The 26,499-nt window shown below is 36.0% G+C and overlaps 1 protein-coding gene across 2 annotated transcripts; it reads right to left on the bottom strand.

The window, feature by feature from the left end:
- Positions 1-19,430: 19,430 nt before the first annotated feature.
- On the bottom strand, positions 19,431-25,994 carry LOC145581925 (ultraviolet-B receptor UVR8-like). Of its 2 annotated transcripts, none has more exons than XM_081638961.1 (5): positions 25,877-25,994; positions 24,640-25,114; positions 20,932-21,148; positions 20,403-20,721; positions 19,431-20,320 (listed from the first exon to the last, which is right to left on the bottom strand). In XM_081638961.1, the coding sequence occupies exons 2-5, from the start codon at positions 24,993-24,995 to the stop codon at positions 19,833-19,835; spliced, it is 1,380 nt and encodes a 459-aa protein (XP_081495087.1). In that variant the 5' UTR covers positions 24,996-25,114; positions 25,877-25,994; the 3' UTR covers positions 19,431-19,832. The 2 variants fall into 2 exon arrangements, with proteins under 2 accessions (XP_081495087.1, XP_081495088.1); XM_081638962.1 differs by having other exon boundaries at positions 24,640-25,119; positions 25,877-25,975.
- Positions 25,995-26,499: the final 505 nt, after the last annotated feature.

Raw genomic sequence — 26,499 nt, 5'->3', positions numbered from 1 at the left:
ACATCACCGACGCCATCCGCACATATTGATGATCAACTCGGGCTCTAGGACCTCACACCATAACAGTCCCTCCGACTAGCATTCATTTCATCACATTTGATAATCGACGGCCCGTCACTGCCCAATAACAGATCAAATGACTACCACTACAAAAACTAACAAGATAACTTACATGCTTGCAATTACCCATTCCAAAACCATATGACTACAAAAGAAAAACTAACAAGATAACTTACATGCTTGCAATTATCCATTCCAAAACCAAATCAAAAACTAAGAAGATAACTTACTGGTTTTCGTCCTTCAAATCCTTCCAACCTTTCACAAATGTCTCCAACCGCTTATCAAAAGCTGTTTCCTGGATAGAAGCATCTTGTGGTTCTCCATCAGTCGAATAACTTCCAGATGATGAGTCCTTCCCTTCAGTCCTGCACCTCTCCATTGGTGCTTTGGACTTTAAAACCTTGTTACTACTGCCACTAAGATGGGGCTGGCTCCCTTTACCAATGCTAAGGTTGTTCTGACCACCAGCTTTACAACCGCTACCTAGAGCAGTTCCCACTATCCCCTCCACTAAGCTCACTAGCCTAGGGGTTAACATGGCCATGACCTGCAACAGACATAACATACCGCAGATAGCAAATAACTTGTACCCTCTAGCTCCTTTTACCAAATACAAGTATAGCATGCAGATAGCAAAGCCTAGTTACCTGATCCGCCATACTACGAACAGCTGACTCAGGAAAAACAACATTATTATCCACCACCTTCAAATTCCTATCCACTAGCTCCACATCACCATCTCTTGGGACTAGAGGATGGTCCTCCCCGTAGGCAACGTCAAGCATCTGTTACAAAGGAAGTAAATTTAATGTACATCTGACCGCATTTTTAATTGTACAAATTCTCATTTATACACTCACCGGCAACTGCCCAAACTCTTCATCTGACTTCATGTCTTCATCTACAACAGCACGAACATTTTCTGTGTCCCACGCCATCAGCCTTGGGTATACGCCCCACCGTGTTGGTACACGGTGCAGGTGATCTAAATAAAAAATCTGCATAACAAACCACTCCAATCAATGTCTATTACTTACACACCTTAATTAACAAACATAATAACAAGGCTTACCAACAGAAACACAATACTCCCACCACAACCGCCACGAAATCCATCCTTCTGAAACTTTTGCTGGAACCTATCAGCAGTGTCACGAACCCAATCAAGGGTAAACGTGCACCAGTCATACTCTCTAGCTTCACAAGCCACTGCCAAAGTTGGAACCAAGGACGCAACAAGATTTAAACTGTTTGTAGTGGAGAAAACAACCATGCCAAGAGCCTCAATTAAAAATGAGGTCATAAAATCCTCCTTATCCACTTCGGACTCCAACTTCACGAGAGAACCATCTTCCAGCTGAGGACATAGTGTTGCAGCTGCTAAATTAAGGGAAACAATCTCTCCCTTCAACCCAACTCCATATTGTTGAAACACCCGCACTATCTTCTGGGTATCCTCTTCAGAATCCCCGAGAACTAAAGGAACCTCCTTATTCCCCATTGGAATACCAAGGACAGACCTAACTTGTTTAGGCCCCAAAGCAAGAATAGATCCATCCCCAAACAACATAGTACCATCAGCAAACACCCTGGTCATCAGCCAATAACATAACTGCCTCGGGATCACCTTCATATCCAAATGCAACAAACCGCCAAAACCCATACTTTCAACCAACTCACGCCTCGTGTCATCAAACATCTTCACCACATCACAAAACTTCTCCACTCGACAAACGACATTGGGCTGCTGAAAAACACAAATCAAATCAAATCAGACCTATTCACACTAACAATTGTCAACCAAAAAAAATTTAACACTCATTTCTACATAACCAAATCCTCTATACCTTCCCAATTTTCTCAAAATGTGTCCGTAGGACAGCACCATCAGCCATCACTCTATGTCCTTCGGTTTCAAATCCCTGCTAAAACCAAGACATTTGTTAGGCACACTTACTGCCATTAAATAACAAAATTAGCATCTTTTATCCATTTAACCACAAAAAAAAAACTCTACACATAATTACCTTCTTACTCATCCCTCCTTCAACATACTTCCCTTTTCTCTTCTTACTCTTTCTCTTCATGTATTCCTTTATCAGTACCTTCACCAATCCGGAACTTGAATCTGAACCCTCATTGCTGGAATGTTGAGATTCACCAACCTCATCAGCTTCATCTTCCAATATTCCCTTTAATTTACCCGTCTCTTTGGAACAACCCAATGTCTTCGGGTTCGATGACAAAGCCACAGGTTTATGTACCTCCCGTTTCAATGGACCCTGCTAAATAAATTAATTAAGAGTGAAGTTTACCATTCAAAATAACCATATGATGCAAATGAACTAATTTAAAAAAACTCACCCCCCACTTTGTCCGGTTCATCGAACGAACTATAGACTTCTTCTTCATCTCTACCGTAACACTGCCACTTAAACCCATCCGAAACATAATCAAAATCAACATGACACAGTACTTTGCCATCAAACACAAATACATTGGTCATACTACAACACAACACTAACAATCAACTTGGCTCTCAATACTCATACCAAAAATTAAAAGGCACATATGTTCAAAAATAACATCATATAACAGGCCTCTTCAACAATGGTACACTCTCAATCCTCTAAATAAGTATGCAGCCCATAAAACATCATTATAACCACCCCACACCAGATAAATAAGTATGCAGCCCAAATATGTATCAGCTCTACCAAATTCAATTCAATTCGACTAAATCAACAGAGTATCCCTATTAAGTTCGACAACTTCAACAACCCACAGCCAATAAGTATATGAAAATAAACTCAATTCAACTAAATGAACAGATTAACTCTGGACATTCAATTAAATTAAGGCATTATAACTACAAACCCTAACAATCAATTCAGATAATACTGAAATCACATCAAACCTATACCAATCACATCAAAATAGCATTTTCAATTCAAATAATAACCACAACATAACAGCCAAAAAATACAACCGTTCAATTTCGACTATAAACCCTAACACAATCAATTTCGACTACAACCAAAACATAAAACCCAAAAATAAACATTACTCAATTCAACTAAATCAACAAATTAACTCTGACATTCAATTAAATTAGGCATTATAACTACAAACCCTAACAATCAATAACGAATTTCAAATAATAGTGAAATCACATCAAAACTACACCAATCACATCAAAATAACATTTTCAATTTCGAATAATAACCAAAACATAACAGCCAAAAAAAATCTATACAATACTGTTCAATTTCGACTATAAACCCTAATACAGTCAATTCAGTTATAGAAGATTTAAGGTAAACGTATATCCACACCTTACCTTACAAATTCCCGTTCCCCGGCGACGACAACAACACCAAACAACAGTCGACGGCCTTCCGGTTACTATACGCAACAATTCCGGTAAACTTTCGGACTCGCCAACAATGTCACTCCACCGCCGACCTCTTACTCGAAAACCACTACCAGGGACAGAGAGGAGAGAGTGGGAAACAGAGTGTTTCGCGGAGAAGAGAGAACAAGATTGAGGACGAAGAGGAGAGATAGGGAAACAGAGTGTTTTGCGGAGGAGAGAGATAAAAACTGAAGGAGGAGGAGAGAAAACGACACATTAAAGTACAAAAGTAGAATAACGGGATTCATTTACCTCGAAACGACAAAAAACTATGTCCTAATTCAAAATCAATACAAAATTACCTTTTTGCCCCTGCGAGACACGCATATACGTCTCACAACCCTGCGTTTAAATGACCTCCTTAAATACGGAGTAAATAAATACTCCGTAATGTTTCACAAATTCCTGTTGCGGAATACAGTATGAAATTGCCCATTTGAATAGCCTATGGCCGTTTAGACAGTAAACATAATTTCAATTAAGTAAATTTGGTTTAGTAAAAAATAAATTAATTTCAGTAAAAAATAAACCTAATCAGTAAAATAACTTTAATTCGTAAAAATGATTTCAGTTCAATAAAAATATTTCTATTTAGTAAAAATAAATTCAATTCAACAAAATTAATTTAAGTTTGGTAGAAATAAATTCTAGAATCAGTAAAGATAACTTTAATTAGTAAAAATAATTATAATTCAACAAAAATAATTTCAGTTCAATAAAATTAATTTTAGTTTGGTAAAAATAAGGTGAAGAGGAGAGGGCCTAATTAAATTTATTAGTTTTTTTTATTTTATTTTAAAAAACATACAATACTAAATTTCTAAAACTATGGTTTCAAAAAAAAAAAAAAAAAAAAAATCTAAAACTATGGTTTCTACTTTGCTTCAATCTGCTCTGCTCTGCTGAACTCTATTCTGTTCTGCCCTGAAGATCAAAAGAACATTGCCTAAGTAAGTGTTGCAATTATTACGAAACAAATGAAAAAGGAAAGTGTTGCGATTATTACGAAACGAAAAGAGTATTCTGTATTATACCTTCTTTAGCTAGCTTGTCCTATTTAAAATTAAATTTTGGGATGATAACTTTAATTACTTCATATGAAAATCTTTAAAAAAATTATTAGTGGAAAACTTATTCATGTGGATTGATTCGTTTTGATGTGTATTCTTTTACACCCTCCATTCCCATATATTTAACCTGTTTTGACTTTTATCGTACTCTGTAAGTTTGACTGCCAATATCTTTAATCTTACTTATTAACAAAAAAATATGCATTTTTCCCGAAAAAAAAACATAATAATATGCATGGTAAAAGTTTGCAAAAATCAAAGCGTGTCAAATATTCAAGAACGGGGGGGGGGGGGTAAATTTTATATTTCGTAATTTTTTTAGTTTATTTACTTACAAGAGTTACAACACAGTGTTATGGCACACAATAAAATATTTAACAGTATTTGCACATAGTACCTAATCTTTCCTTATACCCGACATAAAATAATAAAGGACAAAAAAATTATTGTGTTATTGAATGCTTAATCAAGTATGTTCACCTTATTTTCACTTATTTCAGGTAGAATAAGTTTAGATAAGTTCAATTCAGGTTTAATAAGCTCTAATAAGGGTTACCCAAGTACAAATTACAACTAAAATAAGTTTTAATAAAGTCTAATAAATTTAGATATGTTCACATTAGTGAAAATCAGGTGAATAGAACACACCCTAAGTTAATTTTGGAAAAGAATTTTAAATGAGAAATTATTTAAAGTTTTCTAATGCATTAAAAATAAGAGCAAGGAGGTAACTTCCATCATTAATGACATTTTCATAAATACAAAATCTGATTTTGTAGGGAGCCCATTAATACGCATGTTTCACGATCAAAGCTCACCAAACCTCATTATTTTCCCCAATTACAAATTGATCATCAAAACTCCAAACCCTAACTTGATCTCTATCTCTTCCTTCGGCTCACTTGTCCAACCGACCACCATCGTGCCGCCTCCCAACCATCGCCAACGCCACTAGCATGCATGCTCCTAAAAATACTAATTTACATAATATTTGTGCTCTCATAATCTCATTTACATTTAAATTAAAATAGTGCATTAGACATAATACTTATAGCTTGAATTTATTAGTTTTTATTGTGTAAGATGTTATTAGATTTTGTTACAATGCATATTTTCATAATATCACCTTTGTATAAATTAATAATAGACCATTTAATTAAGATATTATTACTTTATTAGTGGTCAAAGTTGTACATTAGCATATTTGTCAGTCAAAGTGTTAAATTTATTATGAAATGAATGGAGTACATAAGTGCGTGATTCGGTATGTTAACCAACATTAGACAAATTGAAATTTCACCAGTTTTTATTTGTGAGATGAATTCAAGTTTATCCAAAATTTCAAATTACTATCTCAAATTCTGATCATGAAGCATGAGGTGTAATTCCCATTGACATTATAATAATTAATAGAATAGTCAAAAACCCTAATTTTGTAAGAAGACTAAGAACTGTAACTATGTAGAGAGTAACTAATAAATTGAAATTAATACATTTTATGTAACTTAATGAATTCTCCTTAGATAAAATTCAATTGGATCAAAAATACTTATAAAAGATTTTCTGAAATCTAATTTTGGATATTGTAGGAGGAATTATTGACAATTTCAAAAGAAATTTCATTTAATTGGGTTAAGAGTTAAGCTAGTAAAATCTGACGAGTCGGGAAACATGGAATGGTAAAAACAAGTACACACAAAAAAGTATATGGTGGTAAAAATAAAAATTTGGGTGACAAAAGGTGGCATGAATATATATATATATATATATATATATATATATATATATATATATATATATATATATATATATATATATATATTTAAAAAAAACTCTTATTCAAAATAAGTTTGTTCTTCTAAACTTCGTAAAATAAATTAATATAATAAATCAACAAAAACAAGAAAAAAAAATTAAGATAGGGGATACCTCTGCCTACGAAGAATGAAAATTATGGGGTGTTGTTAAATGTCGCTTGCAAATTACATACTAACGCTCCCATTTTTATAAGGAATTTCCTTTTCTACCCCTAGCATATAATTACGGAGTTTCTACTCAACGAGTCACATATTTCACTCTCTAACCTCATTCACTCTCATTTTATCTCTCTAAAAATTTAAATCTGAATTTTTTAAAAAAAATCTGAAATTTAAATCTGAAAAAAAAAAAAAAAAAAAAAAACCATCACCAACAACCACCTTACAACCACCACTTGAAGAACAAGGCAAAGGGATGGCTGATGCGAGGCGAATTAGGGTGACTTACGGTGGTCGTGGGTTAGGAGGCGGCGGTGTTGGCGGTGGCGGCGAACAGGTAAAAGCTTTAAAAAAAAAGGAAGTGGTGCTTCCGTCCAGAAATTCCGGAAGACCCTTGGAGGATCCGCCTGGAATTTCCGGATCCTCCTTGGTTTTTCCGGAATTTCTGGGCAGAATTCAAGATCCGCTTGAACTTTCCGGAAAAACCTTGGAGGATCCGGAAATTCCAAGCGGATCCTCCAAGGAACTTCTGGAATTTCTGGGCGGAAGTCCCAATTTTCGATTTTTTAATTTTTTTTTTCGTGAATAAATCTTATTATTATTATTATGATTATTGTTATTATTATTATTAGTAGTTGTAGTATGTTATTGTTAGCATGATTTTTGTGATTATGATTATTGTTGTTGTGATTATGATTGTTGTTGTTGTTATTGTGATTATTATGTTATTGGTACATTATTTGTAATGTTATTGTTATATTTAGTAATAGTATTATTATTATTGTTATTATTATGATTGTTGTTATTTTTATGATTTTTATTATGATTATTTATATTATTATTCTTTTTTTTTTTGTTGAAACCTTATTATTCTTATTATTATTAGTAGTATTATGTTATTGTTAGTTTATTTTTGTGATTATGATTATTGTTTTTGCAATTGTGATTATTATGATTATATTTTAAAATTTGTGGTTGGTATGATTATTTTTGTGAGTATGATTTTTATTATTATTATTATTATAGTTGTTGTTGTTGTTGTTGTTGTTGTTGTTGTTGTTAATGGTGTGTTGGTATGAAATAAATTAATTTGAATAGTATTTTTTGTAGTCCAACTTTAAACAAGTAGTATTTTTTGTAATTATTACTGAAATTGGATTTTGTACTTATTTTATGTAGATCGAGGGTTCTGGTGCTCGACATGCAATATCACGACGTTTGAATGCGTCTGTTAGGAGACAGTCATCTTGTTCAGCACCGTTTCAGCCCGAGCAGCAATACGAGTCTACTAGTGGTTGGTCGGGAGACCAACAGTCAGGAAGTAGTCGGCCCATGTATTCGCCAGGTGGAGTACCTACATCTGACGAGGAGGAAGTCTCGGCTAGTCATGCTGGTGACCGGGATGAAGAATCGAGCCCTCAGGATTATCATATGGTATATAGGGGTCAGTATGGGAGATTTGTTGGTAGTGGATCGAGTCAGCCTACTACCAGCTCTGTAGAGGCATGGTTAGTGCAGGAGCCGATGCCGGGTGGTCCTGAGGATGGGACTGTTATCCCTAGTTTTGATGGTCACGTGGCACGATATATATGGATCGATCAGGAGCGAAGTGTTTTGCGGTGTTTGAGTAGGTCAAAGCTGTGTTCTGACTTGGTTACGTGGCGAGGTCGTCAATCAGTGGAGAACCTCCAATTGATTGATGGTAGTTGGTTGTCTCACTTGCCCGGGCTGATGTTTAAAAAACTTGATTGGTCGTTGAATTCTGCTTTTATTGAGAGATGGTAGCCAGATACAAACACTTTTCATATGCCATTTGGGGAGATCACGATCATGTTACATGATGTGTACAACATTCTTAGGCTACGTGTACATGGCAAGATGGTCACCACTACACCTAGCACGAACTAATTACGGGACGCGTGCTCGATTACCATGGATATGACTCCGGATGATTTATCTGAGATTTGCGGCACAAAGACGATTTGGCAGGGTAGTGGGGTGTTAACTGATAAGATTTTTGAGTCGACATTGGAGGTTGAGAGGCAGTTTAGTGCTCAGTATACTGCGTACTTGTGGTTAGTGCTTGGAGGTTCAATGTTTATAGACAAGAGTGGTAACCATACGCATCGTTCCTTCCTCCACGAGCTATGTTATATGGATGTCCCTATTAACGAGTACGCTTGGGGCACAGCTGCACTGGCTTACTTGTTTAGGCAATTGGGCACGGCATCACAGAAAGGTGCTGATTCGATCGCTAGTTGTCTCACGCTTCTACAAGCGAGGATTTACGAGTACTTTCTGTGCTTTCGGCCTCAGCATGGTACCTTGACGAGGGACCTTAATATCCCTCGTGCGTCTGCTTGAGATGTTGGAGCGAGATGTCCTAGCAAGAACTTGGAGCGCCTAATATCTTTTCGTACTAGAATTGATGCGCTGACTGACCGTGAGGTGAATTGGCTACCGTACGGAGTTGATCCTGGACTTGGAGTGCCCCCCACTTTATTCATTGGCTGCATCCAGTACCGTAACATCATAGAGCCGTACATGCCTGATAGAGTGGTTTGACAGCTTGGTTTCATGCAAGGCATTTCTCGTGACATTATCAGGCCAGAGAAGGCCAAGAGGCCGACTAACTTAAAGATGTATCGGGTAGACTTACCGACCGAGATGACAGATGTGATGTGGAGGAGGTTTGTCCCTGGGGTATCTCAGAGTGTAGTTTTAGGTGCCCTCACCAGACTTAGTGTTGGAGATCCTTCTCTTACGCCTGGTTACATGCAGTGGCTGTATAAGTTTTCTCACCCTCGGGTATCTCCAAGTCTAGCAGTTACAAGCAATCTACCAGAGCGGACTAACACTGATTATGTAAGTTTTTGTGTTTATTTTACTATTTTGAATGACTTCTAATAATTGTTGTTTATATAATATGTTATTGTGTGATTTGCAGTGGATGAGTCAGTCGATGGAGATTCACCAAAGAGCACTAGTTGAGTATCCTCACATGTCTAGTGAGACTAGGACAATGACGAAGCAGCTTGTATTTGATTGGAAGTCAAAAATGGGGCTCTAGATTGCTTTTTGGTCGTGTTAGTGGTTTTAATGTGTACTTGTTTAAATTGTTTTATATTTCTTTGTTATTAGTCATGTACTATAAGAACTGGACAGTGTATATTTCTTAGTTAGTGAAAGTACATTACAAACTATCTAACTAATGCATCCCACATGTTCCTTCTAGCTTCATATTGTTGATCCCATCCATTAACACTAGCCTCGTGGTTCTCAGTCCACCAACCAGTGATCGGCGGGAGAGGTGAATCAGGTGCAAGGTCAAGATGGATGAAATGTGATCCACCAACTGTAGCAATCACGAACTCCCGACTCGGTGACAGGACCCCGTTTCGTGCCCTCAGCGGTAACATTGTGATGCATGGGTAGTAGCAAGTTGGTACTAGGCCTACCCCGAGACAAATCACCCTTGTGTTGAACCATGTAGCAATAAGAAATAAATCTTGAATATTTACCATCCAATGCCGCTCCCCAACAGCCCCACCATCCCATCGAATACGCTCTATGTTCATCCAAAGTCGTCCAAGCCCGTAAATCCGTTCGTACAAATCAGGATGACCGGCGATCTCGTTCGCTATTGTTTCCCGAGCGTCAAACCATAGCGCCTGATCACCAAAGAAGAAGTCGGCGACACGACGAAAGCCACAGTTCCCATCACCAATGACATCCTTCCAAAACGTAATGTACGGCAACATCGGGCCCGGAAGTAGGTTCAAATACCTGCCCTGACTAATGTCAAACGGATCTGTTGTATATAATAAAAAGATTAATTATTAGTAAAGCTACAACATGAAATACATATACTTTTTAAATTCACTAGACTATTAATATTACCCATTTCTTGGTCACCATCACGTTGATTGTATTTATGGTTCACATGCTCGAAATAATTTCGATCACGCCTGGTGTCATTGTTCCTTCGTCGACCACGAACGTGGAGGTTCACATGTGGTTCTTCAAGTTGTGTATGATCCGGATGCAACTCCTCTTCAATGATGCGCGATAAATTTCGACGTACAGCAGGATCACTTTCCATGACTTCATCAATAAGGGAACGAAATCGGTCGAATTGTTAACCAATTCTGGAATGTTAACACCATCACCAATAACCAAAGTCTTCCAGAAAGAATGAATTTGGCTGCTATACAAGCCTGTCTGTGCAACTAGCGAATCATGTATCTGGCAAGCACACGGTACACCATGAGTTACACGCATAGCACATCCACACCGCTCATAAACCTGGTAACTCAAATCCCGCATCCTTTTGGTCTCCTCATGAAGTACTTTCAAGCAATGTTGAGACACTTTGCCATTTATACGTGACAGTGGCAATTGTATGTACATCTGACCAATTTTGGACCTTGATGCCTCCAAAGTATTACGAATTTCAATAACTCGATTACAGATATGACAATGGACTCGGACCTATATGGTATCCAAAGAACATGCATTGATTCAAATTAGTAAAAACATTTTGCTATTATTTATTATAATTACAAATACGAAATAAAGACAACAACTAATATAGTAAAACAACTAACCTGTGGATGATTCAAACCGTCTTCACTGCTGAATGTTGGCTCTCAACTCTACAGTTGGTTCATCCAATACGTCACAAATTTGGTTTTATGACAAAGCCATGTTCTCTTAACATACTGAATCACTTTCGGAAAACTTGCCCACTTTGCTTTCATGGTAGCTACAACACGATCATACTCCGCCTCGGTTGTTGCATCCATGATATGTTTCCATTTGCCATTTTAAAAACTGGCACCAATCTTCTTGTTTTTGAACAACCTCGTCACCTTAGCCTCCACATCTTTGTTAATGTGCCATCGACAGAGTAAATGTGACTTCCCTGGAAACACTTCTCTCAAAGCCGCACATAGCCCAAGTTCACGGTCTGACAAAAATACTGATGGCTCTTTATCAAACCCAATCAATTCCCTTAATCTCTGCAACACCCACCAATAGCTAGCCGTGCACTCGTCGCGTATGAAAACATAACCAACTAGAAAATTCTGGTTTGTCGGTGTCACACCTACTATCTCAAAGAACGGCATGCCATATCGATTGGTCTTATAAGTAGAATCCATCCCTATGACGTGTGGGTATGTGCGGAGTATGTTGACCGTGATCGGGTGCACCATAAATGCATGTTGCAAGACGTCGAGATCATCGGACATGACCCAATAAATATACTTACTCTCTCTCGCCAAATGAAGAAATTGCTGAACAACTCCTCTTCCTTCGGACATCTCCATCCTGAAGTCATTCCAGCAGTTGTAAATGTGCCTGATGTTTGGATGATCATAAGGAAATTGCTCTGCAATAGTTGCCATGATGTTACGGGGCGCAACCTTGGACTTTGTCATGTCACGCACAACCTGTTTTGCACCCGGGCTCAATCTGCTCACTTTACGATGACCCTCTTCATACATAATCATTGGGTGGTTATGTATCCCGGTGTGATCATTTTTCACACGGATCTTCCAACTATCAGTGCTGACTTCATAATATATTTTGATGTAGATGGACAACCATTAGGTTTGGTTTTTGTGTCCTTCCGTATCGCGTTCTCCAAATCTCTCGGTTTGCTCCTCCGTGACCGATCACATCTCAAATATCGATACGGCCGACCATCTCTAGTTTTGTTATAAGACGATTTCACCAAAATAAATCCCGGATTTATGGAAACAACATCCGCCCATGTAACTGCATCCTCAAACGTTGTAAATAACGTATGGACGAAATTCCCACTATAATTCACACCGTCACCGCCGTCTTCAGATTCCATATCCTATACAAATTAAACAAAACAATAATAAGGTTTATGTCATTATGTTCTTTTTTATAATATTAATAATAATATTTATAAAACAATATTACAACTAATAATATTATTAACATTAATAACTAATACTAATAACAACAATCATAATAGCAACAACAATAATCATAAACACCACCAACAACAATAACAATATTAATAATATAAATAACAAAAAATAATACCCTAACATAATTACTAATTAATATAATAAAAATAATAATAAGGTTTTAAAAAATAAAATTACTCCAAATAATAATAATAATAATAATATTACTACTAATAACAACAGCAATTACAAAACAATTACAACAATTACTAATTACTCAAATTATCAAAAACTAAATCGCAACAACAATTAAAAAAAATTAATTAACTTAAACCAAAAAAAAAAAAAAAAAAAAAAAAAAAAAAAAAACTGAAAAATGGGACATCCGCCCAAAATTTCCGAATGTCCCATGGTGGATCCGCCTGAAATTTCCGGATCCACCATGAAACATCCGGAAATTTTGGGCGGATCTAGACTTCTGCCTAAAATTTCCGGATGTTCCATGGTGGATCCGGAAATTTCAGGCGGATCCACCATGGGACATCCGGAAATTTTGGGCGGATGTCCCATTTTCAGAAAATTAAAAAAAAAACTCTTACAGAATGTTCCGACGTATTCTCCGGCGTACGAATGTTCCAGTCGTCCATCATCCAAGACCCGTCGGAAAAAACTTGATGATTAATTTTTTTTAAAAAAAAACGATTTAAGGTGGTCATGGGGACCGATTTGGTTTGAAGGTCGTGGGGACCGATGTGGTGGGCTTGGGATTCACGGTGTACTACTTTGAGGGGACCGTTAGTATGTAAAATGTGCATGAAGGGAACAAAGTCCTTTTTTAATATTACAACTTGCATAAAGGGCATATTTGTCCATTGAAGTCAAAATGGGAGCGTTACTATGTAAAATGGGAGTGACGAATAGCAATTCACAAATTATACTACTTACAAATTCTTTGGCAACTTAATTGAAGGGGGGTTGGGCACTTGACAGCAAAAATGTTCAAGGATGATTAGAGGTTGTTGTTAAGGATGATGGAGCCGGCTGGGTAGTCCAAGTGATGGTAGGTGAGTTGGAGAGAGAGAAAGATGGGAGTTTAAATAGAGTGGGGGCGAGGGGGAGTGTGGTAAATGTTACGGTTTAAATAGGGGTATTTTGGGAAAATTATTAGACAATAATTAACACTGAAAAGTAAAGTTACGCCTTTTCAAAATACAAAGGGACCTATATTTCTTTTTCTCACTTTTTTTTTCCTTTGATCTTCTTATTCTTTTCCTTTTATTTTTGATCTACTTATGTTATATTTTGTATTATAAATTGAATCTCTAAAACAATATATATATGTCGTAAAATAGAATGATGTAAAAGGTAAAAGATCAACTTGATACTCTTACTGAGCATGAAATTACAGCTTCCGATTTAAATTTTCACCAAATACACTACTAAATTGCATAATTTAATATCTTGTATTTTGTTTGAACACAAAATTTGGAGTTGCAAATTGCTATCAATTTTTACCTTTTGTTATGGACTTAGATTGTAAATATACATTGGCTATATGTTATGCCTATTTTTTTTTCTCATTTTGGCAGTTTTGTACTAGATATAAAACATAAAAGGGTAAACCTCTAGGTCAACACTTTAATTTATAGGTTAGGCAACGAAACTCAACCCATTGTATGCTCAAGTTTGAACTCTACCATTAACTCATTAAGAGGGTTTTATTTTGGTGCAAACTTTGTATTTTGGGTCTGTTTGATAATGCTATTGTTTTCTGTTTTTCAAAATCATATGATATATGTCCTATAATATATTAAAAATTAATCAAACTTATTAAAATCATGATAGATTTAAAAACTTACAATGAATAGAAAAGTGAAAACATCTTTTTCTTATTTCCTGTTTTTGAAAAAAAAAAAAAAAAAAAAAAAAAAAAAAAAAAAAAAACTGAACCAAAAACGATGACAAACAAAATTGTTGAATTGGTTGTTGTTAATCTTATGATAATATATTTGATATAATGTGGAGCATGGTCATTTAGTTGTTGGGTGTAGATAGATAGAAAGAGAGAACAATAACTAATATTTTGTTGGTCAATGGGAAAAACATAAACGGCAGATATAGAGAGATTCATTGTCAAATTAGAATATAGCAATCAATATAGTAGTAGAATGGACAAAAATAAGAAGTGTTCTATTAATAATATATAGAATATACTTTGTATATGACAAGTTCTATTAATTGAATCTATGGGAAGTAATAATGATGAATACTCCTTTGTCAAAATAAATAAATAAATAAATAATGATGAATACTTGTGTTTATTAAAACTAACATTTGTTTACACCCTGCATTTCCATTGATCTTACTTAGAGCACTAACACTAGTGAGGAGAATTATTTCTCCTCATTCTCTCTCTACCCACTTTCTCACTCCTCCCACCCATTTCTCCTCAAGAGTAATGTTTTTTACCACATCAATACTTATAAAAAAAACTCCTCACCACTATCTCTCCTACTATTTTCTATACCCCACCACAATACACATCACCTTTTTTATTTTCAATATTCTTTTTTTTGATAATTTTTAAACTAGTAGGATACGGTTATGAATACAATTAACGTTATAAAATTTGTGTTTTGCTTTAATTAATTACATTATAAAATTTGTGTTTTCCTGTTAATAATTTTTTTTTTTTTTAAACCAAAAAAGTTTTCTATTAAACAACGTTTTTTTGAACTTAATTATTTAATTAAAACGACATTTCTTAATTATATTACATTAATATAAAAATACAATGGAATTTAAAATAACGATAGTACAAATACTTTGGGCCTAGAAGATTATTATAAAGTAACCTTACTTTAACATAGACCGGAGTAATTAATGACACATTACAATAATTTATTCGGCATTATTAGGATCATATTTTTGCCAAATGTGCTCTACCAAATCTTGTTTGAGAGATAAATGGGTCTCTCTATCACGAAGGGCTATCCGTCTCTGAACATACATGTCAAATTCAATGTTGGGTGGACATCCGACATTGTATTGGAAAGGCTCGTCGTTGTTCATCGTGGCACTTGTACTCGGTCCCGACCTTACTGTTGTACGTTGTGGGCGATCTTCTTCATAGTACCGTCTCAAAACTTCTGCATGCGTGTAGTTTTATCGTTCATCCTCTACAATCATGTTGTGCATAATGATACAAGCTTTCATTATATCACACAAAATGTCTTCATCGAAAGCAAGTGACGGTTGTCGCAGTATAGCAAACCTAGCTTGTAAAACTCCGAAGGCCCGTTCAATGTCTTTCCGAGCTGTTGCTTGTCTATCAGTGAATAACTTGTCTTTTTGAACCTGAGGATGTGTTATACCTTGTATAAAAGTTGGCCATCTCGGGTAAATTCCATCGGCTAAGTAGTAGCCCAAGTTTTACTAATGACCGTTGACCAAAAAATTTATTGGTGGTGAACCACCTTGTAGTACATCATCAAACACCGGAGATCGGTAAAGAACATTAAGATCGTTACATGATCCAGGCATTCCAAAGAATGCATGCCAAATCCATAAATCTTGATCAGCAATGGCTTCTAGAATGAGGGTTGCATTCTTGCTACGACCAGCATACTGCGCTTTCCAAGCCATAGGAAAATTCTTCCACTCCCAATGCATGCAGTCTATACTACCAATCATCCCAGGAAAACCACGCCTATCATTTTGGTAAAGGATTCTCCTTATATCTTCATTTGTAGGACTTCGTAGGTAATCACCTTCAAACTGTTTAATAACCCCCTGACAAAAATGTTGCAACGCCTTCCTAGAGGTTGTTTGGCCAATACGCAAATATTCATCCACGGCATCTGGAGCCAGACCGTAAGCTAACATTCTTATTGCTGCAGTGCATTTTTGCAACGGTGATAAACCTAGCCTTCCTGCTGTATTCCGGCGTTGCTGGAAAAATTGATCCCCTTCAACCACCTTGTTCATAATATGACAAAACAAAGGTCGTTGCATTCGAAATCTATGACGGAATTGGTTTTCGTTGTAAACTGGATTATTTGCAAAGTAATCGTTAAATAACTGCAAATGCCCTTTTTCTCTTTCCCTATCCCCTCTTGGAATTGGGACACAATTAATATCGTTTATAGGTTTGGTTTCTTGTGGTGGGTTTTGTGGAATCAATATAAGTGGTAGGTGGTTTGTGACAAAATCATCAACGAGGTGATCGAAGTCTTCATTTTGATTAGAATCTGAAGAACTTGAGCTTGAGGTGATGGAAAACATCTGCATGGTTTTGGTATGATAATTGGGATTGTTGGGGTGATATTGTTTACGGTTGAGTGTAGCACATGTATATATAACAAAGTCATTCATTACTTAATAAAACAAAGAGTAAATGGGACACGTGACTAACTTTTGCAGATGATATGAATCTGAATCATAAAACTATTTCAATGCATGTGACTAGCATTTTCAGTTGATATGATGTATCATTGCAGATCACATAACATTGAATACTTACTCAAATATGTACTAAATACTGAATGCATCACTAAAAACCAGCACTAATTGTATTTGACTATTGACTCGGATTTGACAATTCAGGAAAATTTTGAATGTATAAAACAAAACGTACCATAGAAAAAAAATTAAATAAGCTAAAAAAAATTTATTTCATAAATCATTATGTTGAACATAAACTTAAACATAGACTAAAATAAACTTAAACATAAATTTAAATTGGATATTAAACTACAACATAAACTCAACATAGGCTAAAATAAACTTTAACATAAATAAAATTCGAACTTAAACTACAACATAAACACGCCAATAGTAGACATAAATTCATATAAAAGTTACGTTGTCCTTTTACCATAGACTAATTCAATTAATTCATCCTTCCACACCTCTTCAGTAGGAGTTAGCGGTGTAGTCTTTCCCAGTAGAGCTTGTAGCATATCAAAATTCATCTTCCTCTCTTATAATTTAACCTGCTTTTGTTTTCTCATCTCCCTTTTCTCGTCCAGATCCAACTTCTTTTGATGTAGAATAACCACTCTTTCTCTGTTTTCATTATTTGCCTTCATTTGCTCACCAATGCTTAAAACTGCACTTTCAGAAGCCACCTGTTTCCCCTTATTATGCTTGGCTTTTGCTTTTTTAACACCATCGGGTCGAGGTAGACCTCCAGACGAGAAATCGGTAGAAGGACCATCACCTTCAACTTCAGTTCTAGATCTCTTCCCACTGCCACTGCTATCATCTTCGATATCATCACCACAAGCTTGTCTTTCCTCTTTTGACAATCCCCATCTCAATTTAGTCCTAAATTTTGGGTCATTTTAATCATTTCCCACCCATGCTAACAAGTGAAATTATGTGGAGGCTTGGCCGAAATATAGAATAACTTGGATGCGTTGCTAATTCGGTCAACTTCATTGTAACCACTCCCTGTAGCTCTACCCGCTTCATCATAGCAAGTGCTCCCTTGTAGCAAATCTGTTGCCATCCTTCTCCAATGGCTTTCTAAACTCTTCACAGGTCTGGGCGGTAAGATGTGGGGATTCTCAGCTTGCGCTTTATCATGCGCCGCAGACATTTTGCGCCAAAGCACAATTGCTTTTTGATTTGTACCTGAAATCGCATCTTCACTGAATTTCATGTACAAACCAATAAGAGCTTCATCCTCTGCAACCGACCCAATACGACTCGCTCTAGCGAGTTGTTGGGGTTGATTGGCCGGCATTCTTGGAGGAGGTTGAGGGTATTGAGGTGTTTCTGGAACATTTTCTTCAAGCTCCTCCTCGTACTGAGAGTTACTCCCTTGATACGTAGGAGGTGATTGTGGTTCATAATAAGTGTTTTCAACGGGAATTTGAGGAGGTGTTTGTTGTGAAGTATTTTGCAGAGATGTGTTTCCTAATCTTTGTAGGAAAAGTTGAAATTGAGGATTGGTAAGGAAATCATCCCCTAAATCAGCTAAATGAGCAGAAAATTGAGAGTAATTGGAGTTGTTGGGATCCATTAGATGATTAAATTTTAAAAAAATAAAAAAAAATGTTAACAATATTTGATGAGATATAAAGTTAAATACTAAACAACAATTAGAAATAATAATGCTAACAATAATAATAATAATAATAATAATAATAATAATAATAATAATTTTTGAGAAGATTTTAAATATGTATTACAAAGTGAGAGATAAGTGAATATAGGGATTTTTTTGTGATAAGTATGTGAAAATATATGAAAATGGATGTCTATTTATAGAGGAAAAAAAAATATGAACGTTGGTGTAAATTTTTTTTTTTTTTAATACGTAAATATGATTTATAACGGTTACAAAAATGTTACCGTTGGTTTAAATCAGGAATATTTTCATTGGTTGGGAAAGGCTGACAGGACGCGTGTCAGCATGCCATTGGGCCGCGTGACGCGCCCTGTCAGCAGCTGCAATTATTTTTTTTTTTTGCTTCCTTCCACCAAAATGCAGTGTTTTGGGGAATGTCACGAAGCCACAAGTCCCAAAACACGTCGTTTTGGTGTGGGGAATGTCACACTTATTGCTTCTCATGTACATTTTTTTACCTCCTCACTAGTGTTAGTGCTCTTATACAACATAAGAAATGAAGGAAATGATTCCAATAGGCAAATAATAGCTGGGCATAGGTAGAGGACATCGATAGGCAATACTACCCATATGGAGAATAGAGAGGGTGCGGATTGAGTTTTATACTCATTTAGACGGTTGGGGATATTTGGTACGTACTTATCATGGTGGGGTATAGAAATTTTAGATGGATATGGGGATATGATATCATATCCATCCCCTTTGCCATCCCTATTTGCATAAATCATCACTTCAAATTGTGTTTTATGGCCTGCTAAAATGATTCTACTTTGAGCATTATTTCAGGTAATTAAAAGGGATTTTATAGAAGTGTTGGTTCTCATTGACAATGAAAAGAAATACCTTAAATGAGAGAGAAAAAAAAAAATAATCAAGTATCAACTTTAACCTTGCATCAGAAACCTTTGTAGAAGAATTTTCTAGGCTATTTTCATCCTTCTAGTTACTATTTAAATGCAAATTCTCCTTCTAGAAAATGTGTTCAAGATTAAAACCTTCAAGATTTATGCTTAGCACAGATGATGATGCATCTATTGCCTCCGTATACGCAGGACAAGGGGACAGTAACAGTTAAAAAAAGTGTTGCTCAGTTTAGGAAGACTGTCAGGAGAAGGGAAGGTTGATCTTGCTATCGATAACCAATTGATTTCTCCAAGCAGCAAATTGATTCAAGCCTCTGAATAGTTCCTGAAATCAAAAACAAAATGCCAAAACCTGCAAATTAGCTCATGATTCAGCAACCAAGAGCAGAGTGTGATCAAAACCTGCTACAGCTTGAACAACTTTGTACTGCTCAATATCAACTGAGACTGGCTCCGATTCATCAAATGAGCTGCCTAAGCCAAGCCTCCCATTTTTACCACAACCCCAAACCCACAACTGCCCGTTGCCAGTGACAGCAAGTGAATGCACACGGCCACAAGAAACAGCTGTAGGAATCTCCTCGGCTAAACTTGCCACTGCTAATGGTTTTCTCTCATGGCCTGGCCTTCCAAGCTGAGAACTCCCATTCCATCCCCAAGAATATACAGCTTTCCTGAAATCATTGCCATCCTCTGATGCAGGCATTTCACAGATTGCAAGGGAATGTCCTAGCCCACATGCGACTGACAGTGGACGGAAGCTGACGTCAACTGGAAAAAACCCTAGGCCTTGATTTTCTCTGCCTAACTGACCATAGATGTTACTGCCCCCGCTTAGTATGGTGTTATCACCTGTTGGAATTTTATATTAATTTAGGCAATTCTGAAGAAGTAACCAATAAAAATAGAAATGAAATTTGTATAAATGGCTTACGGCAGATGAGTAAGGAGTGATCAAGGCCACAGGATATATCAGTCACTGGAATGGAATGTAGTTCTTCTATTAAATGTGGTTCCCACACAATTGGCATGTCCTTTTCCTTCGCCATACTTTCCAAGACAAGTTTCTCAGCAACATCTAGGGCTTCAGAGGAGGTCATCTCATGCCTTCCAGGTAATTCTGCACTTGAATCTAAGGGCGAGGCTTTGACTGTCTCTCCCAGTCTTCCTAGTCTTCCATCTGCTGAATAACCCCAGCTAAACAACTTTCCATCAACTGTTTGAGCAAGCACATGTCCCCAACCAAGTGATACCTAAAAGGGTGTGCCAAAATCAGGTTAAGTCCCCTGGAGTTTTGGAATGTGGTACAAATTGACCCAAATTTTTTTTGAAATGCAGCAGATACAGGAATCACCAAGTGGAATGCAAAGTTTGAGTGAAATTATTTTAAAAAGGAAAAAAACTAACAGAACTAGCAGTATATAGACTACAATTCTACCTTAGAGGCATTAGATAGTGACCACCTTGGTTATATGTTCTCCAGTGAGTGCTTTGACTTTGGATGGCACAAGAGACTCTGTTATTCCTTTCCCATGCCCAAGCTGCCCACGCTTGGATCTTCCCCATGTCCATATAGAGCCATCATCACCAATGGCAGCAGATATTACCCCAGATGCAAATGCAGATTGAACTTTCACATTGTCTAATTCTTTCACAAGCTTTGGTTCGTTCCATGAACATCTGCTACGTAAATAAGTAACAATATTACTATGATAGAATGTTAGAAACTATGAAAAAGGCAAGATTCAGAGATTAGTGAAATTAATGCACAAGTTATGGGCAGGTCTTTTAAAATTAAGTAGTTTGTTAGCATCAATCTCACACAGGGATGCTATGTCAGATGTCACATTAGTCCAAACAAGCCGATACAGGCAACTAGGCAATGCACAGCCTATCTGTTTCTCAAAATTTGTGAACCGACACCAGGTTTGATGTTTAGCATATACTTACAGAGCACACAGGTTGGTCTGGACTAACTGGTGGAGGGCCGTGGAGCAATGAATATTTTCCACATCTGGCTTTGGTTCAGGACATCAAGTAATCAAGTTACATTGGTATCTTTTACATCCTTCTTTATCTATGTTTTACATCTGCAGTAGCTAGGCTCACGGCTCACCCAGGCATAGTCAATGAAGACTCTTAAAGTTGTGACTTGTGACCGAGGTTATCTAATAAGTACACACTACACTTCCAATCACGGAAAGAAAGCACTATGCGCTAGGTAGGAGAATTCCAATACCTTTGGGGTTTATCAATGATAATAATTTTTGGATCATAATACACTAAACATTGATACTTAAACAGCTAATCACATGTCCTCTATTAGTTCCAAACAAGATCTTTTGGGATCAATATCCAATTTTCATGAACACCCTTTCGTGTAGCTCTCTATGAATCGAGATATAAGGCGTAGGGTTAGAAAGTAGCTCTCTACAAATTGACACTAAACACCTTTAAGCGATGAAAACTTAACTTACATGCTATCAGCATTATTTTTTCATTCAAAGATGTAGACAGCCTCAGCCTGTTTATACTTATTACCCTTGATTTGACTCAAAAAGTCCCTGCATTCAACCTAGTGATTATCCAGGACATATATGACTAATATGAGGACCTAGGTCTTTTTTAATTTTAAAAGCAGTGTCCATAATATGTTAAAATTCTAGTGCCAGATAAGAAAAAAAAACACTTACAAGCACTAGAGTAGCCATAGAATAATTGTAATTAACGGAAATACATAGGTGCTCAAACCACCAATGATTTCCCTTTCTTTCTGCAGCATTAGATAGCATGCTCTTTACATTGATGGCAGAAAACCATTGGCAAAATACGGATTCTCACGTATTCCTAATCATCATATAAGCCCATAGAGATTGAAATCACATTGTTTCAATCTTCAAAACCTCTTCACCTAATCATGCCAGCCTTCCAAACTATGAGCTACAGCTTAAATGTGATTTGACCTTTTGAGCATTGTCTAGATCAAGAGAAGCAAATCGTTCTAATACACCATAGGGCCAGTCTATCAACCAATTCATCTGATAATTTTGGCTAAGGGGACATACAGGACATACTCATAAACTTCAGAAACGATCAGATCAAGCAAACTTCAGGTCACAACGTAATTAAAGGAAACCCAATGTTGATAGTCTAGAGAATTAAGTGCTAAGAATGTTAACATAGAGCAACATATAAACAAAATATCAGGAAGAATAGTTAAATATGGAATGACAAAAACACACACAAGAATTTTACGTGAAAACCCCCTCCTCACAAAGTCTACACTAGTACCTCAACAGTGGTACTTATCCTAACCCTAAAAATACCCTCACACTAATATTGTATTTGTCACTCCGTCATGTCCTCCCTTACTACAACAGATTTGTGCTCACACCAACTCTGAGATGCACTCACTGCTTTTTTTCTTGCTTACTCACTTCTTCTACATCTTTTCCCTTCAACATTCACGACACTTTTATAATGCCTAACCTCCCACTTTTCTTCAATCCTTAAGATGCACAACAACTAGCATATTAAATGCTACTAGGGCTTCTTATGAGACGGGACAGCTCGCAAGCTACTCGGTCCGGTCAACACTCGAGCTCAAGCTCGAGCCCGAAACGAAAAGCTCGTGAGAAGCTCGATAAGATTAACATTTTTTTCTAAAAAACATTTATACAATTCAAACAATTTTTTAAAATTATTCTCTTAATTTCTTATGTCTTAGCTTCAAAGTATAAAGCATTAAGATAAAAATAATAACAATATAATTTTTTGTAATCATCATAAGATTTAACCGTTGATCTCTTTTCATCCTAACACTTCAACAATCAAGATTCAAAATTGTAAACCTGAACAATAAAAAATAAAACCATAAACACAAAACCCTCATACCTCTTAGCCGCCACTCTCTATACTATCTCTATCTTTTTCTCTCTCTCTCCCTTCTCAAAGCTCAGGCTAGCATAAATCTCCGGAATCCAACGTCAAGCTTAACTAATAGCCAATCGAGTCGAGTTCGAGCTTCAATCAAGCCAGTTCAAGCTCGAGTCGAGCTTAAGCAATAGCCAATCGAGTCGAGTTCGAGCTTGTTTTTTGGAGCTTGCGAATTTTCGAGCTCGAGTCGAGCTTGGTTTTAGCTATCGAGTTCGAGTTGAGCTTAGTGATACAGCTCGACTCGCATCGTAATCACCCCTAAAGGCTACTACCCCAGAGTCAAGAACCTATTGTCTACCTCAAGTAGACTAGGTATGACACCGATATAATAACTTTAAGTCTTCCATTTTTTAAAGACTTCTTACAACCTGGACTTAAAGTCCACAACCCCAGCTCTATCGGCTTCACTAGTTCACTTCTTTCTTCTGGTTGGGATAATAAATCACAAAATTAACTAAGTAATATTATTATTGTTAGTTAATACTAATGTTATAAGAAATGAAAAGGAAAGAGGGAAAAAAAATTCACAGAATTGGCTAAGTAATAATATTATTGTTAGTAATAATATTAATATTATGAAAAAAGCAAAAGAAAGAAGTGAAGTGAATGGTTGGGGTTGTGGACTTTAAGTCCAAGTTGTAAGAAGACTTCAAAGAATGGAAGACTTAAGGGGTGTTTGGTTAGGAGCTTTTTGGAGTAAATAGAGCTTTTTGGAGCAAAAAGAACTATTTGACCATTTCAAAAAGCTCTTTGGGGTGTTTGGTTACGAGCTTTTTGGAGCAAAAAAAAGAGCTATTTGACCATTTCAAAAAGCTCTTTGGGGTGTTTGGTTAGGAGCTTTGTTAAAGAGTTTTTAGCTTTTTGGTAGTTTTATAAACTAAAAACAACTAATACTCCCTTAGTTTCGTAATAATCGCAACACTTTCCTTATACATCTGTTGCATTATAATTGCAACATTTTCTTATTATTTCTCTCTTCCACCACCCTACTTTCACAAATATTTGTTAATCACTAACCACAAAAAAACACAAAATAAACTTTACATCAAACTTTACATCTATGAACTTGAGTAGAAAAGGCATAATGAGACGAGTATGACAGAGCCGTCCAACAAGGGGTAATTGCTTCACAAAATTCATTCACAATAGCAATGTTAAATTTTGCTCAACATTTATATAAATGAATACATACATTTAAAAAGTATTATATGTATAAAGGAAGAGGAGTGATAAACCTGGGTTCAAGAAGACCTCTACCAAGCTGACCCTCATCATTTCTACCCCAAGCCCACAACTCTCCTTTAGCTGTCACAGCAAGAGAGTGATAATGCCCAGCGCTGACACTCATGACATCAGCTGGGAGCCCAGGTACTATAGTTGGTTCATAAGCATCAGCCCCAACACCAATCAAGGAAGACGGCAAGCCCAGAGCTCCCTGACTGCCATCCCCAAAACTCATGACAGAAAATGATGAGCTACCATATCCAGTAACTCCACTACTAAAGCCCCTACATCTTGAAACAAAAGCAGTAGCCACACTTCTCTTCCAAAGAAACCGCATCATCTCATTAAGTTTTAAACTATGTACCATATCTAAGCTAGTCTAAACTAACAGCAGCAGGACCATACTGATGTCGCAATACCTAGTATGTTTATCTATTTGTGTTCATATAGTAGGCTCTCAAATTGAAAATTCAGCAACAAAGCAACCTGTGCTACATGAAACAATAGCCAGTTTTAATCATCAACTAGAGATACAACCCCACCAATCACTGTTTTGTAATTGTTTAAATGAGCATCTAATGGACAACAATCCCTTTTGTCAAGCATTGATTATTGTATAATCCAAGGTATTTTCTTTCACACGCCAAGTTTCAAACTTCAACTCCCACAACCCAAAAAGAAAGGTGAAAATTGAAGAAGAGCTTCTAATACATGTATGACCAACAAATTATAGAACTTTGACAATCTACAAATCACAATTTTTTATAGACACGCCCTCCATCCCAAATTCTCAATTTTAGGCTGAATTTCTATTTTGGGTCCCAAAATAATTTGCCAATCTTTGAATATCGTAAGTTTAATAATGAAATTTTCCACATTGTCATACATTTAAGGCTTAGAACCCTAATGTCAGAATAAAATGCTTGTTCTTAACAGTTGTATAAATTAGCAAATACAATTACAATATCTCGAGCAAATTCTATAAAAATGACCAATAATCTAATCAAATGTGGTCTATTACAGTCTTGTTATTTTTCCGTCAAACCATTTGATGATTTGGATTAATAGTAATACCCAAAATATGAAAATCTGAGTTGAAAATTCAAAGTCCATAATTATTTTATTTTTATTGCCATTTGTGATGCAGTTGTTCTTCATTAATAAACTAATGTTGTATTCAAAAGTAAAAAAATGAAACAAGAAACAAAGAGATGAAATTCTGATAATAAGATTACAAAAATACAATACCTGAGCTATGGAATGCGAATGAAGAAGTTTGAATGCCCAGTTTGCCGAGCAAGTCACAGAAATTGCCTACAATTTCAGAGGAACGCTCGCGGTCCAAACTTACACGATTAACGTTTCTAGTCTAGTCACCTAAGGGAGCAAGGCTCTGTTTACTTCAAAAATAAAATTAATTTCAATTCAATAAAAATAAGTTCAGTTCAGTAAAAATAATTTCAATTTAGTAAAAATGATTTCAGTTTAGTAGAACTTAGTAAATGTAAAAAAGAAATATAATAGTATTTATTTTTGCTGAATTAAAATTATTTTTACTAAACTGAATTTGTTTTTGTTGAATAGAAATTATTTTTACTAATTCTATGTTATATTTCTTCTTTATAATTACTGATTTTTACTGAATTAAAATTATTTTTACTGAACTGAAATTATTTTTACTAAATATTATTTTTGTAAGGTGACGTGAACATGGCCTAATTCTTTATTATATTTGCTTTAAAAAATGATTGATTTTTACCGATTAAAAATTATTTTTATTGAAATGAAATTATTTTTACTAAATATAATTATTTCAAAGGGGAAGTGAACAAAGCCTATATGTTACTTAATACTTATTAATTAACCCGATT

This window comes from Chenopodium album, chromosome 15 (assembly GCF_948465745.1).
Source record: "Chenopodium album chromosome 15, dcCheAlbu1.1, whole genome shotgun sequence".
Lineage (NCBI taxonomy): Eukaryota > Viridiplantae > Streptophyta > Magnoliopsida > Caryophyllales > Amaranthaceae > Chenopodium > Chenopodium album.
This window is presented reverse-complemented; position numbering and strand designations above follow the sequence as displayed.